Source organism: Psammomys obesus, unplaced genomic scaffold, assembly GCF_907164565.1.
Source record: "Psammomys obesus unplaced genomic scaffold, mPsaObe1.curated_primary_1811, whole genome shotgun sequence".
Taxonomy (NCBI): domain Eukaryota; kingdom Metazoa; phylum Chordata; class Mammalia; order Rodentia; family Muridae; genus Psammomys; species Psammomys obesus.
The window spans coordinates 7,817,189-7,837,233 of record NW_026586662.1 but is presented as its reverse complement, the minus strand read 5'-3'; the positions used below and the strand labels follow the sequence as shown (position 1 = coordinate 7,837,233).

Here is a 20,045-nt window from a genome sequence, read left to right as displayed (position 1 = left end):
CCTGTTCCCCTTCGTAGGGAACCCACTTGGATACTGAGCTGCCATGGGCTACATCTGTGCAGGGGTTCTAGGTTATCTCCATGCATGGTTGGATTTAGTGTCTGGTTTTATGTTGAGGTCTTTGATCCAGTTGGACTTTAGTTTTGTGCAAGATGATAAATATGGATCTATTTGTATTTTTTCTGCATGTAGACATCCAGTTAGACCAGCACCATTTGTTGAAGATGTTATCTTTTTTCAATTGTATGGTTTTGACATCTTTGTCAAAAACCAAGTAGCCATAAGTGTGTGAATTTATTTCTGGGTCTTCTATTCAATTCCATTGATCCATTACTCTGTTTCTATGCTAGTACCATGCAGTTTTTATTACTATTGCTTTGTAGTACAGCTTGAGATCAGGGATGCAAATCCAAAAATCTGTTGTTGTACAGAATTACTTTAGCAATTCTGGGTTTTTATTTTTCCATATGAAATTGAGAATTGTTTTTTCAAAGTCTGTAAAGAATTGTGTTGGTAATTTGATGGGAATTGCATTGAATCTGATATTGCTTTTGGCAGGATGGCCATTTTCACTATGTTAATCCTGCCAATCCATGAGCACGGGAGATCTTCCCATCTTCTGAGATCTTCTTCAGTTTCTTTCTTCAGACACTTGAAGTTTTTTTTTCACTTGCTTGGTTAGAGTCTCACGAAGGTACTTTGTTATTTGTGGCTATTGTGAAGGGTGTAGTTTCCCTAATTTTTTCCTCAGCCCTTTTGTCTTTCGTATATAGGAGGGCTACTAATTTTTTTTTTTGAGTGAATTTTGTATCCAGCCACTTTGCTGAAGGTGTTTGTCAGCTGAAAGAATTCTCTGGTTGATTTTTTGGGGTCACTCATGTATACTATTATATCATCAATGAATAGTGATACTTTTGACTTATTTTCCAATTTGTTTCCTCTTGATCTCCTTTAGTTGTCTTATTGCTCTAGCTAGGACTTCAAGTACTATGTTGAACAGAGATGGAGAGAGTGGGCAGCCTTGCCTTGTCCCTGATTTCGGTGAGACTGATTCAAGTTTCTCTCCGTTTAGTTTGATGTTGGCTATAGGCTTGCTGTGTGTTGTCTTTATTATGTTTAGGTATGCGCCTTGTATCCCTGATCTCTCCAAGACTTTAAACATGAATCTGTGTTGGATTTTGTCAAATGCTTTTTTGGCATCTAAGGAGATGATCAGTTTGTTTATATGGTGGATTACATTGATGGATTTCCTTATATTGAACCACTCCTGCATGCCTGGGATGAAGCCTACTTGGCCATGATAATATCTTTTATGTATCTTTGGATTTGGTTTGCAAGTATTTTATTGAGTATTTTTGCATCAATGTTCATAAGAGAGATAGGTCTGAAGTTCTCCTTTTTTTATTGGGTCTTTGTGTGGTTTAGATATCAAGGTGACTGTGGCTTCATAGAATGAGTTTGGTAATGTTACTTCTGTTTCTATTTTGTGGAATAGTTTGAAGAGAATTAGAGTTAGCTCTTCTTTGAAGGTCTGGTAGAATTCTGCACTGAAACCATTTGGCCCTGGGATTTTTTTTTGGCCAGGAGACTTTTGATGACTGCTTCTATTTCCTTAGGGGATATGAGACTATTTGATCTATTTACATGATTGATTTAATTTTGCTAAATGGAATCTATTAAGAAAATTGTCCATTTCATTTAGATTTTCAAATTTTGTGGCATACAGGCTTTTTGTAGTAAGACCTAATGATTGTTTTCCTTAGTATCTGTCAATATGTCCCCCTTTTTATTTCTGATTTTGCTGATTTGAATAGTTTCTCTCTGCCTTTTAGTTAGTTTGGCTAAGGGTTTGTCTATCTTGTAGATTTTCTTCAAGAACCAGCTCTTGATTTCATTGATTCTTTGAACTGTTTTCTTTGTTCATATTCTCTTTACCCTCTGTTTTCCCTCTCTTCTTTCTTGCTGCTCTTCCCATTAGTCTCCCTTCTGCTTTCAAGTCACAGGAGAGAAAACATGTGATATTTATCTTTTTGAGTGTGGCTAATTTTGCTCAATGTGACGATCTCTGGGGGAACTAATTTTGACTTTGTTTTAAGTTTAGTCACATTAACAGAACTAATTATGCTTAGTTTGTGTTATCTGATCATTTGAGACATTACAGCTTTAATCCATGTAATGTAAAGAAGTAGCTGAAATTTCTGTATTTTTAATAATGCTAAGTCAGGAAGATTTAAAGCTAAGTCTTAGAAATATGACAAATAGACAAATTCTGTACAATTTTTAAATTTAATAATACAGAGCAAAATTCCACAAATTTAGTTTTTAACTATTTTATTAGATCTTTCAGATTTTATACATAGCATTTTATTCAGATTCATTACCCTCACTCATCTTCTTCCAGATTAACTCCCTATTCCATTCCCACTCTACTTTGAGTCTTCACTTCTTTCTTTGTAAAACTTCATCGAGTCCTCTTAGTGCTGCCTATTTACTCTTAGTATGTGTCATCTGCTGGAGCATGTTAGACCTACAAGAGCCACATTCTTCATAAGCTCACTCTCCTTCTTCTGGCAACCATTTACTACCAATAGCTCCTCAGCTAGGGGTGGAACCTCATATCCACCTCTACCCCTCCATGCTGGGCCTGGCTTGTGGAGGTCTCTCCATTGCTGCTACAACCTCTGTGAGTTCATGTATGCAACTGTCCTTTTGTATGCAAGCCACTATGTCCTTATAGTCATCCACCTCCTTTGCTGTTACAATCTTTCTGCCCCCTTTTCTTCAGTGATCCTTAAGCCTTGGGAGGAGGGGGTTGTGATACAGTTGCTCCATTTAGGGCTGAGCATGCCACAACAAATTATTTTCTGAACCTTGAACAATTGTGGGAATCTGTGTTAATCACCATCAAATGCCAAAAGAAGCTTCTTGGGGTAGGTTGAGCCTTGCTGACTCATGTTTGATTCCAAGCGCCCACATGGTAGCTCACAACCATCTGTAAACTATAGTTCTAGAGGAATTTGATGTCCTCTTCTGGTTTCTGTGGGCACTGTAGTATACTCAACATATCCAGACAAAGCACCAATACACATAAAATAAAAATAAATAGGTCTTAAACGAACATTTTCTGATGAGGTTTGAGAGATGCAGTAGTCTGTGGGTGTAATGAGAAGTAGCTAGGAGTTGGTTTAATATTGTCTCTCATTGGTAGAGTAATAGGAGGCCCTATGATCTGCACAGCCACAGGTTCTTGGACCTGCTACCTGCCAGGCATAGGTTTCATCTCATGGAGAGGGCCTTAAGTCCAAGCAGAAAGTAGAGTTGGCTACTCCTGCGACATCAGTGCCACTATTGCGCCACTGGGCATGTCTTGACAGCACGTTGTCATTGAAGTTTTCAGGGTTCACACCTGCATAAGATTGGATTTTTTTCCCCTCCCACCATTAGGGATGCTAGCCAGTGGGAATGAAGCTTCCATTTAGGTCAGTACCAGCTTGACTTCTCTATATTTTATGACTCAAGCATATGCTACCTGTAACATATAGGGGTCTTACTATCAAGTTTTGGATGGTAACCAAGAGCAATGACAATTTGCAGGAAATATTTATGGTTCTCTGGGACCTCACTGACCAACAACTTCAATAGAGCTAATATACTTCTAACATTGGGCCTTTTATTTGTTAGCCTGTGGTATCTAGTAGGGGCATTGTGGCCCCATTAGAGGGTAACTTTATTTAAGCTCCTTTTATATATGTGTACATTTATATTTAGGAAGCTTCTGCAGTAGCAGATTTTCATGACTGTTTTAGAAGGTCTTTAATGTGAGTCGTCTTTCCCTATGTTTCCTCCTTTACCTTGCTCTCCAATTTCCTTTCCCTCTTACCCCAAGCCCTTCCATTTCCAACCCTGCCTGACTTTTCTTGCTCCATTATTCCCCTTTATGTCACTGCATCCTATTTTTCCTTTCCTGAAAGCCCCACTTCCCAATAGTCCCTTACTTATTTTCTGAGCTTTGTGGTTTTTCCAAATGAGACATACACATCTGAAGATTCACCACTACTAACACCCCCTAATGAGAAAAAAACATGTGTTGCTTATGTTTCTGGGTCTCAGTTTCCTCACTCAGCTGTTAAAAATGAAACCATAAAGCTTACAGGTAAGTGGTTGGAGCTGGAAATAATTATTCTCTAGATTCATTTTTCAGTTGTTTTTCTCTTCACAATGGATATAGTTCCCAGATTTCTAATTGGAAGCTCATTCCTTCTTGTTTTTCACTGGGGACCTCATTAGTTATGCACACTGAGCCTTTTCTGTCCCTTTGCAGAAGGGTAAGCTGAGCCAAAGCTGACTGTGGGACAATCTAGCTCAATCTTGAGATGTTTGGATTTCCTATTACTTGTCTGTTAGGAGTAGTGCAAGTAGATGCGTACAGAAACCCTTTGAATGACTTTATTTTTTAACACACGTTCGCGACTTCTTTAGGAGTAAAGGCCCCTACAGTAAGCCCCTGTCAATACCTCCATCTGCCATATTACTGTGTTTGTCCCCAGCTGATAAGGCTTTTCGAGACATGAAGGTGCTCAAGATGAGCCAGTCTATTATCGTATCTGGAGAATCAGGAGCTGGCAAAACAGAAAATACAAAGTTTGTTCTAAGGTGAGTATTTAGCTAATGTGAAATGTTTTTGAGCAGTTTGATATTATTTTCATGGGAAAAAAGTTTAACGCTGTTAAGTTCTCATTTTGAAGTTTAGTAATGTTAAGCACATTCACATCCACATCATGTCATTGTGTATATTTTTCACCTCACAAAACCTGAACCTGTACTCATTAAATAGCTCCCTTTCACACCCCAGATGCTGTTAACCATTGTTCTCTTTTGGGTTTCTATGAATTTCTCTCAGTACCTTGTTCAAGTGGTATCATAGTGTTAATATTTCAGTGACTTCCTTATTGCATTTAGTTCAATATGTAATTCACCTCTGAACTGGTTATAGTGTCATGTACCTATATGCGCGCACGCACACACACACACACACACACACACTCAGCTTCTTGGGAGGTTGAGGGAGGGAAGATCACTTTAGTCTCAAGGGGATGGGAACCTACAAAATTTAGTAAGACCTTGCCTCTTAAAAAAAACAACATAACCACCTGTGTTATAGCATGTGTCCTGTTATGGTGTGCATTAGAATTCCCTCCCTGAATTTCAGGGCTGAATAAATTTTATTGCAGGTGTTCATTGCATTTGCTGTGTGTACATGTACTGATAGGCAATTGGGTTGTTTCTGCCACTTGGCTATCCACAATAGACAAGTGAAGTTTTGAGTGTGTGTGTGTGTGTGCGTATGACGGCGGGTATTTAAGCAAATTGACTTTTCATTCTGTTGAATACCTTATGGTACAGTTCGGGAGAAATAAGCATCTTATAAGGTGGTTAATCTTTACATTGTACATTGCAGCTCTGATGTGTCATTCCTTAGAGGACTCCACAGGAAGTTAGTAGTGGCTCGGTAATAAGAAACCCAGGAATATTCCTTCAGAATCCAAATGGACATCCTATTCTTGATGTCTGTGCTATGAAATATTTTTAAAAATGCTTTTTATTTAGACTTTCTCATATCCTTTCTCTCATCAGATCCCCTTTTCTACCATCAAATTAACCTCTCAACACTGATATACAAACATAACATTTTAAAAGCAGAAAGAACATTACCATTATAGGAGTATAGTTTCATTCTCTTAATTTAAATACCATAAATTGCCTCACTGCTCTGACAAAATTTCAGACGAGAAGTAATTAAGAAAGGAGGATTTGGGCTGGAGAGATGGCTCAGAGGTTAAGAGCACTGCCTGCTCTTCCAGAGGTCCTGAGTTCAATTCCCAGCAACCACATGGTGGCTCATGATCATCTATAATGAGATCTGGTGCCCTCTTCTGTTGTGCAGGCATATATGCAAGCAGAACACTGTATACACAATTAATAAATAAATCTTAAAAAGAAAGGAGGGTTCATCTTGGCTCTCTGTTGAAGAGTATAAATCCCCCCTAGTGGAGAAGGAATGTTCGCAGAAGCTGGTCACATTGTACCCCCAGTCAGGAAGGAGAGAGGGATGAGGGAGTAGTTTTAGATTTTCTCTCTGGGTTTCAGGACCCCCGTATGTGGAATGTTGTCACTTATATTCAGGGTGGGTCACTCCACCACAATTAACCCCATCGATACTTGGCCCTCACAGACACCACCTGCCTTCTAGATGAGTCTAGGTTCCAGTGAGTTGGCTATCCATGTCACACATATCCAAGGAAGTTAAATCTAGTGGTGAAGATACCGCTAGCACCAGCACATTCTGAAGTTTCATCAGTATTGTTTTTAATATATCACAGTTCTCAGTTTTTCATGGTGGGGTCCTTTATGAAAGTTTTCTATTTGTTATGTAAATGTATGAAGTTATTAAGTTAAATAGTTATTAAGAGAAACTTATATAAATCTATTTGAAGAATCTAAAATTAGAATATTTCCCAACAGCTTAAAAATGTAATTACATGACAAGCACATGCACACACAAGACACACAAAGAAACATAAATAAAATATAATAAAATTTAGGAACAGCTACAGTGATTATCTATGTTTCAATTTCAATATGTATTAAATAGTAAATTTATAAATTTGTGTTACTCAATATTATTGTTATTCAAGGATTTTTTTTTATCTTGTATTTTAAATAGATACCTGACAGAATCTTATGGAACAGGTCAAGATATTGATGATAGAATTGTTGAAGGTATTGTTGATTTTTATTTTTATTGTTGGGTACCTCTGAAGTTAACTTAGAATCTTATTTGGGTTCTACAATGCTCTTCTCCCAGAGATATGAGTCTTTCCATCTCCTATACATCTTCTTTCAGATTCTGCCTTTGTGTTGTATGTATAATAAATAGATCATGTTGCTTTGTTAACTCATTCTCTTCGTCTGTACCAGAGGCTTGTCCCCTAAATGACTCTAGATCCTTTCCATTTGTCAAGCAAAAGTAAAACCATTCCAGTCAATAAACATTTAACACTTGTGGCGTTTGACATTACTTGATAATGTTTTCATTTTAATACTTCCAAAATCATTTATTCCAGCATTTTCCCAAATTTTATCACACGGGGGAGATGTGAGATGTATATTGCTTTATACTTTTTCTTTATGTCTTTTTTGTGATTTTTTTTTTTGACGAAGTATTTTCATTCATTTTTCAATAGCTAATCCACTTCTAGAAGCTTTTGGAAATGCAAAGACTGTTCGTAACAATAATAGCAGTCGATTTGGAAAATTTGTGGAAATTCATTTCAATGAAAAGGTAAATGAAAGTTGCCTTTGAGATACATTTGGGAAGTGTTTGTGGTAAGTAAAGGGCCTTATTAGAATTGGAATTGGTACATTTTTTCTAAGATTATTATTATTGTCTGTTTGTGTGTATTTACGACTATGCAGAATTTCTATTCAGTTTAAAATCAAAATTTTGGATTTGACTGCATTATCAATCATACCTTTACAGTTATTTTGTCTCATGCTTGATTCTTTTGATAACATGTAAAAATGTACATGGTATTGGGGCCCAGCATGATATACAGTGATTTGTTATCTGTTGACCTTTGTGGTCTGTAATGATCACATCATGGCAGTTGGTGTCTTCTCAGCAGTTTTTTGTGGTGGCAAGCTGAGAGCTCCTCAGCAACTGTCTGCGAGCTGCTGCGGACACTGGGCGCACTACAAAGTTCCAGTTCTGCAAAGGCTCAAAAGCTAGGAAGGATCAGGGCAGTGACTGGATAACAGTGTTTAAAAAAAGGGCGGACTGTAGACATACTCAAAGCTTACATGTTAGGTATTTTTTCTAGGATTGCATAACTATTTTAACTTTGATAAGCAAATGTTTATTAGAAAATATTAGGTTAACATTAAGTTATAATTCAGTTTCATAGATGCAAAAATGTATCTTCTCTTTTGTCTTTTAGAGTTCAGTTGTTGGAGGATTTGTCTCTCATTATCTTTTAGAGAAGTCCAGGATCTGTGTTCAAGGCAAAGAGGAGAGGAATTATCATATTTTTTACAGGCTGTGTGCTGGGGCTTCAGAAGACATTAGGGAGAAGCTTCACTTGAGTTCCCCAGATAATTTTCGGGTAGGTTGGAGGAAAATGAATTTTATACCAGGTTTGCAAATTGTTTACTCTCTCAGTCCTAAAACTTGCTGCATTTTGATACCTACTTGTAATTGTACGTAGCTTATGTTAAATCAAGTCCAGTGGGATTTCTGAACCTGCAGATTTTACATCTCAGGTTTAACTATGAATTGAAAATATTGCAGATGATGAACAGTGTATCTATATTGAGCCTGTATATATTTCCTCATTATTTATTAAACAACAAGGAATAGGATTTCTTCACAGAGCATTTACTTTGTAGTAAAGATTATAAAATGCTACTTATGTCACTTGGGAACTAATTTTGCTAGTGTTATGAATTGTAATGTAAATATCTGATATGAAGGATATCTGATATACAACCCCCGAAGGAGTCGTGATCCACAGGTTGAGAGTCAGTGTAACTAGAATGATGTGTTAGAATTATAGTCTCACCAATGAGATCTCTATTGAGATTTATTTGTAAGTTTACCACAAGTTCAGTATCCCTAATGTGAAAACCCTAATCTCAAAAACTGCAAAGTCTAGGTCTTTGTAGTTTAAAATTTGGGGTGCTAAGCTGGAAAATTAAAGTTTATACAAGTACTTTGAAATGTAAACAATCCTGAAATTTAAATCACTTTTTCAAAGTACGTGCAATAAGTAATCCCTCCCTACATGTAAAATAAATAGTACATGAGAAGGTATGTAATTCAGTAGGTAAAAGGACAGATGTTTAAAACCATTTTAATTTAAATCTAATTAAAATTTGATAAGGTTTTATAATACTAGCTTTAAAATTATCTTTAATGTAGCCGTAAAAACTTCCATCACTGAATCAGTGTTCATAAAGAATCATTATCCTCCTTAGTTCAATAATAAATACTTACTGCTAGACATTCTGCCAGGATTAAAAGACAAATAGGTCATAATCTGTCCCTGGGCAACTTAGAATGTGGTGGCAAGTGCACACATTGTCTGAATGTTATACTGACTAGTAAGAAACTCTACATGCCTCACCCCTAATGCTATGCTAATTGAGGATTTGGAAATCCTAAAGGAAGAATTATTACTTGAAGGAATGCTAGGGTGGAGCTGGAGGGGTGGCTCAATAGTTAGGAGCACTGGCTGCTCCTGCAGAGGGCCTGGTTCAGTTCCCAGCACCCACATGATGGCTCATAACGGCTTGTAAGGCCAGTCCAAGGGGAGCCGTCATCCTCTTCTGACCTCCGCTTCTCAACTTAATTGAAATTTGAAGTTATTTGCTTATTATATCTTCATGAAACCAGAAGAGGCATTTTTGTTGTGTTCTTTTTAAAGAAATACAAGTTACTAGAAATCATGAATTATGATATATGTCTAGATTTTGCCAACACTCAGCTGGCCAGAAAGTAATTTGACTGCTATGTCTTTAACCTAGTATTTCTTTTTGCTTGGTGGTGTGGGAGCATTGCATTTCAGTCTCAGCAGGTACAGCTTTTCCTAGCATAGTGACAGGCATCCTCAAGCTACCAAAAGCAGCCAAGGCTTTCCTGCCTTTATGGTGTAGACCACCAGGATAGATTTTGTTTCCTACAGGATAGTCCCAGTGGTGGCAGGAGCGAGGGTAGGGGACGTGCATATTGGACATTACACTCATGTTTCACACGATCACAGATTTCTATCCCATTCCCCAAATAATTCACTACAAATGTGTAAAAGTGTTTTGATAATTTCATCAGGTTGCTTGTGTGTTATGCTCTGTCCTTATAACTTAATTTAATCTGTCCTCGGGGCCTTGTGCATGCCAGGCTAATCCTGAGTCACTAAGTTTTACCCTCAGCTCTCCAGTTTTTGTTTGCATAAGCAGAGGTTCATTAAGTAGCCCAGTCTGAACTTGAACCTACTTTGTACTTGTGTTCGTTCTCCTTGGATCCTTTGTTAATTGTACCATTCATTCTTTGTTTTAGTATTTAAATCGAGGCTGCACCAGATACTTTGCTAACAAAGAAACTGACAAACAAATTTTACAGAACCGAAAAAGTCCTGAGGTATTGTAGATTTCTTAAAATTAAAATCTTTAATGTAAAAAATATTGCTGAAGGATATGCCTTTCTTTTGTAACTTATTACTTTCAGGTTTGTGCTCTAAAACTACGTTATGATACGAGTCTTTCTTGAAGGGTGACACTGTAAACCTCTGTCATTTGTAGAGCAGCAGGCTCTGGTTCTTCTTGGGTTCAAATGCATTGCTTTCCTCATACTCTGTTTTTGAATTCCCATGCTATGAATTTGCTTAAGAAGCCAGGCAAGGTGACACACACCTATAATCCCAGCACTCAGGGAGTCAGAGGCAGGTGGATCTCTGTGAGTTTGAAGCCAGCCTGGTTTACAAAGCAAGCCCAGGACAGCCAATGCTACACAGAAATGCTACAGAGAAATTCTGTCTTGAAAAAAAAAAAAAGAAAAGAAAACTAATATATATATATATGAAAAAAATACATAAACAAAAACCGAAATTGCTTAAGAATCATCATATTTTATGCCCAAGCCCATCTTCTGTGGAACCCTTTCTGGTACCAGTGATGCGTGGCTCCGAGCCCGCAGCCTTAGGCAAACCCATGTTTTAGCAACTTTCTGTGATATTATTATTTGTGGTTAAGTATATGTATTAGTAAGCTTTCTGTTCCTGTGACACAATATATGAGCCAATCATCTTGAAGCAGGGAAGGTTTGTTTTTGCTCACGATTTTGTGCAGTTGTCCCCATGTTTCTGGGCCATATGAGACAGCATTCACAGTAGAGAGTGTGTGGTTGGGTAAAGCTGCTCATCACGGTGGGTGGCTGGAAGTGAGTGGGAGGTGAGGTGGAGGAAAGGAAAGACAGGGTGCAAGTCAGAGACAAGGTAAAGGTCACCAGTTCAGGGAGCCGTCACATTTGTGCCCGTAAGTGGACTGAGCTATCGACGAGGTCAGAGTCCCCGTGATGCAGGCACTTCCCAGAGCCGTTCCTCCGAATATGGCTGCATTGGGAACCAAGTCCCCCACACATGAGCCCTTTGAGGAATGTCCTGGTAGAAAGAGTAAAGTACGCCCTTTAATTTACTGTGTACCTAAGTAAGAGTTGAATAGTTAATACCTTAAGCATTCTTGTGAGAAGCTGTCTACATATGATAATTTTGCTGTATCAACCATAAAACTGAAATATATTATGAAGTTTTATACATATTGGTCTCACTAAATAATCTAAGAATTATGTAATTATTATTTTGAAAGTATTAAATGTTTAAACTTTCATAAATTTTTACTTTCAAAATTCACATAATAAGTTGTGTCTAAACAACACACTGAAGATATGAAAACTAAATCATGATTAGATATTGGTGCTAATTAATCTTGCTTATTATTTTTAAAAAGATGTCAGTTGAGTAACTCTTTACTGTTAGCAATTTTCTGATGGTTCTGTACTTGCCAATCAAATGTCTTGATTTTACTCAGACTGGGTAAGGTAAACTATGTGTAAAATAACATTAATATAAATGAATAGAAAGAGAAACAAAATTATCATTTCAAATTATGGGCACATGAAACTGCAATTAATTCTTATTTGATACATTGCATGTTATTTTAGACATGGACATCTGAGTTATGAGTAAGTCTTATGTTACTGCCATGACATTTGGAAGCAATATTAACATTTATTATAATATTTACTATGTCTTGAAAAACTGTTTTTTTTTTAAAGATACCATCAAAATATATAATTTGTAATCTCTCCATTAAGATAATCAAAACATGTCTAGGACAATTGCAGTGATCCTGTAGGGAGTACACAAAAAATGTAAAAACATTGAAAAAAGCAGTGGAGAGAAGCCAGCGCTGTGCCTCCAAAGAGTAGCACGCACTCTGCCAGACAGGAAAACACCATCTTTCCTTATTTTAGAGTGAGGATGCTTTATCAGAAGTTTTTCATCACTGAAAGAGAATGTGCATGTGTATGATATACAGGTGAAAAGTGGATTAACATATTTAAATTACTCTCTATGTCTTCTTTGTCAGGAGGATGAGGTGATCATTTTGACTAATTTTAAGCCTCTTGCTTCATTTTGTTTGGATGTCTTTCTGCTGTGTGCAAATTTTAGGAGAATGCAGTATTTTCAGTCTTCTGTGGGGCAAATATGTTCACAAAGATTTGATTTAAAAACAGTATTTAAATGCTGCAGATGCTCAGCTGCAAGACTAAAAATTCTGCATGATAGCGTTTCTTTAAACTTTGCATGTGATTGTTGCCGTTGCTTCTTTTGAAGAATAAAATAGAATTTCATTTTCTAGACATTTTCCAGAAATCTGGCACATGATCAGACATTTAAAGCATCTTGTGAAAAGCAAGCAGCCTGTTGATTTGAGAAGCAGTTACATGCTGGGAGAAGAAAACATCTCCCGGAAGCATCAGGCATCTTTAATGCTCATTAATTTTGATGCTGAGGTTTTTTATTTTAACTTTAGCTTTAATACTCAAGTTCTGGAAAATTCCTAGATCAGTTTTTTTCCATGCCCAGTAACTTCTCTTTCTGTTCCTTCGTTCAGTGTTGCAGGCCTAACTTTCTTCACTCTCTGTCTGAGTTTTCTAGGTCCTAACGTGTGAAAACTTGAGATGCAAATTCTTTTGGGAGAGAGCATAGAATTTCTCTTCATTGTTTTGTTTTCTCCAGAAAGCCGTTGTGTGGATTCCTGGAGTTAGCCTAATATGCAGTAATTCACCGTGCCTCATACAGTGTAGAAAAGTTACAGGACATTTTGTCAGGCCACGGAGATGCCGTAACCGTGACTAGATTTGCTTCTGTTTACATTGATGTCATTGTCAGCTCATTGGCACATTAAATTCTTTATTACAGTTCTTCTCAATTGTCCTGTATTTTGCGTATTTGCATGCATATTTATTTTTTGTTGACTAAAATTGCATACATCTGGAACCTATATGGGCTACCATGGAACATTTTTTTATTGTATAAATTGTGGAATAACAGAGTCAGATAAACATCCATTACTACTTCATTGGCTTTTATTCAGAGGCTGTTGCCTCATCTCAGCCAACCATTCTTTCCCTTTTCACTAATCTATATTTATCTAACATCCTAGACTTACAATGCTTTTGAGGTAGCATCATAGTTTAACTACAAAACATCTTATTCCATCATCTTAATTGAAGTTTTTATTGAAAGAATTGTAAATTCACATGAAGTTTTAAGAAATAATACAGAGCTCTTGCATACTCTTTATATACCATTCTGTTTTTAAGTGTGTTCAAATGCTTAAGTTTTTCTGTTGACAGATTTTATTTTTGCATGTTGTATATTGCATTAACAGACCTGCTGTTGTAGTGTTTAGTTTGCTCAAATCACGTAAAGATCAGCCAGTTGACACCTTCTTGTTTTATAGTATGTTAAGGCAGGTTCCTTGAAAGATCCTCTATTAGATGACCATGGAGATTTTATTAGGATGTGCACAGCCATGAAAAAAATTGGTTTGGATGACGAAGAAAAACTTGATCTGTTTCGAGTCGTAGCTGGTGTCCTGCACCTCGGAAATATTGATTTTGAGGAAGCTGGAAGCACTTCAGGTTGTTTCTTTAATTTCTTAATTAGGTATAAAGTCGGGTGTACTGTTTGTCATCTCCTAGCCATGGGAATATTCGGTCATTTGTGTGCAGGTTTGTTGAAATTATAACAAATTTCTGGGACATTTTTTGTTAGATGGTGACTTTGATGCTAGGATGAAGGATGCTACGGTGTTGTAAACAAATTGGTAGCTGTTATATGGTTTATACTTTAAAAAATTTCCAGCTAATATACTTTTAATAGTTAACAGAATAATTCTCTTATCCGTTAATATGTTTTTAAGTTTTTTTTTTTTTCTGTTTTATAGACCTAAACTTGAATCACTTACTTGGGATAGTTTAATATACAGATGCCCATCCTACTTGAGAGAAAAAAAATAAAAGTTTCATTCTTATAGAAGTCGAAAAATATTTAAATGTAACCAAGAAAACTTTTCAGTTTTAATTTTTCCATTTCTATATAAATATTATAAACATCTATAAAAGAGTTTTTATATAATTGCAAATTTGACACCTGACTATAGCATTGACAGATTGGTCTCTCACCTGTTTTTGTAAATAAAGTGTTAGTGGAACATAGCTAACATCCATTGTCTATGCCACTGCTCATGCCACAGTGGCAAAGCTGTGCTTCTATCAAACCAAAAATATTTACTACTAGTCCCCTTAGAGTAAAACATTGGCTAGCCCTGCCTTAATGCATTTTGCTAGAAATTTACAGCATGGATGAGGTAAGAGTCTGAAGCATCATTTAATACAATCCTATGAGCTTTGAGATCAGATCCCACAAGTATATTCATTTGTAAAAGGAAATAATCCGTAAGTGCTTTTAAAAAGTACAGTTCCTAGTAATAGTATATGCATAAGAAATGGGCCCCCAGGGAAAGAGGGAGAGACCATTTAAACAAAACAATGTGTTGGGTTCAAATTATCTCAGTGTGGAGTATTTCCCCTTCTGCCTCCACCTTTCTCTCTCTCTCTCTGTTAACATCCCTGCTTCTTTTTAAAATTTGAAGTTTTAGTTTTTTATTTTTATGGAACTGGAATTATAGATGGTTGTGAGCCACCTTGTGGGTGCTGGAGAGAGAACCTGTCTTCTCTGGAAGAGCAGAAAGTGCTCTTACTCACTGACTCATCTCTTCAACATCCCCCTCCTCCTTTTGGAGACAGGTCTCACATAGCCTAGGCTGGCCTCAAGGTGATCTTCCAGCCTCTCGAGTGCTGGGGTTACAGGTATTTGCCATGACACCCAGCCTGGCTTAGCAGTTTTGAGGGTTCACATTTATCCCAAGCACTGTGGGGGTATGTCTTGTATGTATAAGATCTTTTTTTTTTTCTGATTTGAATTTTATTTATTTATTTATTCATCTATTTATTTATTTATTTATTTATTTATTTATTTATTTATTTATTTTATTTTATTTTTTCTTATCAGTTACATTTTATTAACTCTATATCCCAGCCTTGTCCCGATCCCTCATTCCCTCCCAGTCCCTCCCTCCCTCCCTCATCTCCACCGTGCCCCTTGCCAAGTCCACTGATAGGGGGGACCTCCTCCCCATTCATCTGATCCTGTTTTATCAGGTATCTTCAGGACCGGCTGCAAAGCTCTCCTCTGTGGCCTAACAGGACTGCTCCTCCCTTGGGGGGGTGGGGAGGCCAAAGAGCCAGTCATTGAGTTCCTGTTAGAAATAGTCCTTGTTCCCCTCACTATGGGAAACCAATTGGTTACTGAGCTACCACAGGCTACATCCGAGCAGAGGTTCTAGGTTACATTCATACATGGTCCTTGGTTGCATGTCAGTCTCAGAAAAGACCCTGTGCCCAGATATATTTGGTCCTTGTGGAGCTCCTATCCTTTCCTCATCAGACTAACTCCCCTTCTTTTTTATGATTCCCTGTACTCTGCCAAAGGTTTGGTCATGAGTCTTTGCTTTGAAAACACTGCTAGTTAGAGTCTTTCAAATGCACTCAGTAGACTCCTGTCATATGTTCAATGCGCATCCCACCTGTCTTTCTAAACGAGGATTGATCATCTTACCCCATGTTCGCTCTCTTGATTATCTTTTTTAGGTGTACAGATTTCATTATGTTTATCATATCTTATAGGTCTATATAAGTGAGTATATACCGTGTTTGTCTTTCTCCTTCTGGGATATTTCACTCAGGATGATCTTTTCTAGATCCCACCATTTGCCTGCAAATGTCATGATTTCCTCCTTTTTGATTGCTGAGTAGTATTCCATTGTGTGAAAATACCACAATTTCTGTACCCATTCTTCCGTTGATGGACATCTGGGTTGTTTCCAGGTTCTGGCTATTACAAATAATGCTGCTATAAACATGGTTGAGCAAATATCCCTTTTGTGTACTTGAGCAAACTTTGGGTATATACCTAGCAGTGGTATAGCTGGGTCTTGAGGAAGCACTATTCCTAATTGTCTTAGAAAGTGCCAGATAGATTTCCAGAGTGGTTGTATCAGTTTACATTCCCACCAGCAGTGGAGGAGGGTTCCCCTTTCTCCACAACCTCTCCAGCATGTGTTGTCCCTAAGATCTTTCATAATCAGAGTTGAAACATAAAATTGATAAGATCAGAGACACGTTCAGGTTTCAGACATGGTACCTGCACAATGGTACTGAGTGTGGCTACTGATGAAGCCATAGACAAGAGGGCCTGGTTCTACTCATGTCTGACTAGCTCAGGAGATTGTCATAATTGTCTCTCATTGCCTTCAGGCCACTAAGCCTTGTCATCTGTGAGTGAGCAGATAGTCTTCAGTGACTTTCAGATCTATTGCCCTGTGATACCAGGAGGTCAATAATGTTAGACACAACATACCATACTGGATGAGCACATGACCAAGAGTCAAATTGCTGCAGCATGTGCTATCCGTTTGTCTGACCTTGTTGGTTCCATGTCTTAGCTTCCTCGCTATAGAAAGATAATAGCCTCCGACTCATGTTGTGAAGGGAAATCAATGAGATGAGTATTTACAAAACATTTTGAATACTGGTATTTGTCAGCTAGTAAGTGAATAAATCAAAATAGATACAGACTACTCTTCGTTGACGTGAAGATGCACTAAAACAAAATTAGGTACTTGGAATATGCATTAATAATCTTTGTTTTTTAAAAGAGGAATTGGGAAATTTCCTTTGAAATTATATTGCAACATACATTTCATTTGTATTTTAGTATCATTACAAGAAGGGAGCTTGTGGGAGAGTCTAAATAATACACAAAAGTAATTTTAAGTGTAGAACTGTTGATGTGCATGAGAGTGTTAGAAATGAAAAATAGTTGGAGGTGGTAAGAGACATTTCTGTCTCTTATTACTGCCCCGAGGAAGGACATACTCCTGCATAGAATATCTGAAACATCATGTCACCAGCTGAAAGGTGCTGAGTGATCAAAGGGACATAGCATGTGCTGGCTTTCTCAACATTTTTTTCTTTCTGTTGCTGGAAAAATAAACAGAATGCAGGGAGACTGGGGTAAGATAAACATTAGATCATTTTTATTTTTATAGCTAAACTTTTTTGTATTGACCTTTATTTTTTCTGTGACTTTTCATGGGTCCAAATCATTTCCTGCTAATTAAAACTGAGGTGTTCTTTTTCCCCTTCTTCCTAAAAAATTCAACCTTAGATTGTCATGGTGACAATCCCAGTACTTTTGTAAAGATTGTAATATAAAGTTCATTTTCCAATGAATGTTTGTAAGGCTCCCCAATGTCATAAAAGTGTTTTATTTAGTAGATGTATAGAAAATACCTGTTAGGATAATACCTATGTTTTAAAAATGCCATGTCAGAAGCATGTCATAACAGTAACAATATCATAATAAAAAAAAACATAATAGTAAAAAAAAAATGCTGAGAGAACGTTTTTAGGGAGTGACTGACATTAACACTCTATATTGTTTTTACAGTTTTTCCTTTTCAAGATTAACAAAGTTGTTTTGTTAGGTTGACCTACATCATTCTTGTAAAAAACCCAGTTTAAAAAAAAAGGATACTCTGCAAGCTTACTAGAGTATCCTTCATAGTGTCAGGAGTTGGCACTGTCAGATAGGGCGGGTCTTTGGTTGGGCCAGTCCTCGGTTGGACATTCCTTCAGTCTCTGCTCTATCTATCGGTCTTTATATCTGCACATCCTGTAGGCAGGGTGAATTTGGGGTTGAAGTTTTGTGGTTGGGTTGGTGTTCCCCGCCGTTTACTAGAAGACAGTCTAGTTATAGATGTCCTCTTCAGTCTCTATGGCCTCTGTTACTAGGAGTCACTGCTTGAATCCCCCTCATATCTTCCCGGGAGCCTACCCTGACTTAGGTCTCCAGCTTGTCACAAAGATGTCCCCACCCTCAGTTTCTTTGTCAGACTTGTCCTCTTAGGAACTCAACCCAGCAGTACCTCAAAACAGATGCTGAGACTCACAGCCAAGAATTGGTCAATTCCTAGATTCCTAGGGAGTCTTGTAGAAAAGTGGGAGGAAAGAGAATAGGACCCAGAAGTGACAGGAGCTCCACAAGAAAAACAACAGAGCCAACTAACCAGGAACTAGAGGGGTTTGCTGAGACTGAAGCAGCAACCAAGCAAGGACCATTCATGAACTGGACTTAGGCCTCCTACAAAGATATAGCAGATGGACAGCTTAGCCTTCAAGTGGGTCCTCTAGTAAGGGAAGTGGGTTCTGCATTGGACATAGACTCACATGCCAGCTTTTTAGATCACGTTCCCTGGTGGGAATGCCTTGCCAGGCCACGGGGGCGGGGAGGATGCAACTTGATGAGCTGGGGTGGATGGGAAAGGGAGCTCCCCTGAAAAGGGGAGGGCGAAGGGAGAGAGGATGAGTCTGGGAGGGGGGGAGGGAAGGGGCTACAAAGATGTAAAGTGAATAAAATAAATGAACGAGGAAAAAATTAAAAAAAAAGAGAAGAAAAAAAAGAAACATTTAAGTAAACTAATGGATTCCTGGTGGTCACTCTTTTGTATAATTTTAGTGTAGATTTGTCAGGCAAAAGAATTATAGCCCTGGAAGGATGGCAAGAGACTCTGTCACACTGTTTAGAAGAATGCACAAGTTAAATCTTAAGAATTGTTTATCTCTGGAATTTTCCACAATAGTTTTTGCCTCAAGTTGGCAGCAGGTAATGGAAAATGTGGACTGTGTGTCTGGTGGATTTGCCCCAGGTATCCTGTTAAACTTGCTAGTAGGTGTGTCCAACAAGGATGGAAAAAAGTGAGCTGGGTTTAAAAGTTAAAAACAAGCCTCATCTATCCCATAATATTACACAAGTAAAGAGGATCCTAAGAAATAAACCTAGAAAATCTCATTTATCTAGTGCTTATTAATTTCACATCGAAACGTTTCCATTAGGTGGTTGCAATCTGAAGAACAAATCTGCCCCGTCATTGGAATATTGTGCTGAATTGCTGGGTTTGGACCAAGATGATCTGCGAGTCAGTTTAACCACCAGAGTCATGCTCACCACAGCAGGGGGCACCAAAGGAACAGTTATAAAGTAAGTTCTAAGTCATTGCTGTGCAGGAAGCCTGCCTTGTGGCTGGACAAGGAAAAATGTGTGCATTTTGAAAGCACTGAGATAGAAGGTCAATATTTATGCATCATTCATTCTTCCCATTTTAATGTCCAAAATTCTGTGCTTCCAACAACCATCGTTCAGCACATAAATAAATGGGACACAGCTTGGAGTTATTTCTTGCAGATATTCTGCATGGAATTTGGAATTTATTAAGCAAGAGAGATTTGCTTTTGAACATCTATAAAAATGTGAGCTGATAGCTAAATATCTGATTGTTTTAGGCAATAGATGGTTTTACTTCAATAGTGGTTTCTTGTGTAAATGCTGGTACTAAAGTTCCTAGAAGTGAAACTCGCTTTATTGAACATCAAGGAAACTGAACTTATTGTTACACCTACTATATTTCATTTATAGGAAATTGCAAGTGGTAGGAAGTAAGTCTCTTTTTTATTATTATTATTTCTTGTCCCCTCAGAAGTATTTATTCACCTGTCTTTTGAATGGGTACATGTGTGATGTTTGTACATGTCAGTGTGGCTCCATATAGCACGTGTGTGTTTGTGTGTGTGTGCACAGGCACCTGGTTGCCTGTGTACTTGTCTGTGAGAAGCCTAGAGGCAGTCTGCTTGGGTCTTTTCTTCAATATTTTTCCTCCCTTATCTTTTTTTTTTAATTAAGTTTTTATTTTTTACATTAATTACAGTTTATTTACTTTGTATCCCAGCTGTAGCCCCCTCCCTCATA

The 20,045-nt window shown here is 37.6% G+C and overlaps 1 protein-coding gene across 5 annotated transcripts in view; it reads left to right on the top strand.

Moving 5' to 3' along the window:
- Positions 1–20,045, top strand: part of Myo6 (myosin VI) — a 142,120-nt gene that overhangs the window by 72,475 nt on the left and 49,600 nt on the right. For all 5 annotated transcript variants that reach the window (XM_055602552.1, XM_055602555.1, XM_055602554.1 and 2 more), the window contains exons 6-12: positions 4,548–4,653; positions 6,725–6,780; positions 7,245–7,342; positions 7,998–8,162; positions 10,112–10,192; positions 13,579–13,759; positions 19,136–19,280. In XM_055602552.1, the coding sequence (XP_055458527.1) occupies positions 4,548–4,653; positions 6,725–6,780; positions 7,245–7,342; positions 7,998–8,162; positions 10,112–10,192; positions 13,579–13,759; positions 19,136–19,280 (832 nt within the window). The remainder of the gene's footprint in view (positions 1–4,547; positions 4,654–6,724; positions 6,781–7,244; positions 7,343–7,997; positions 8,163–10,111; positions 10,193–13,578; positions 13,760–19,135; positions 19,281–20,045) is intronic.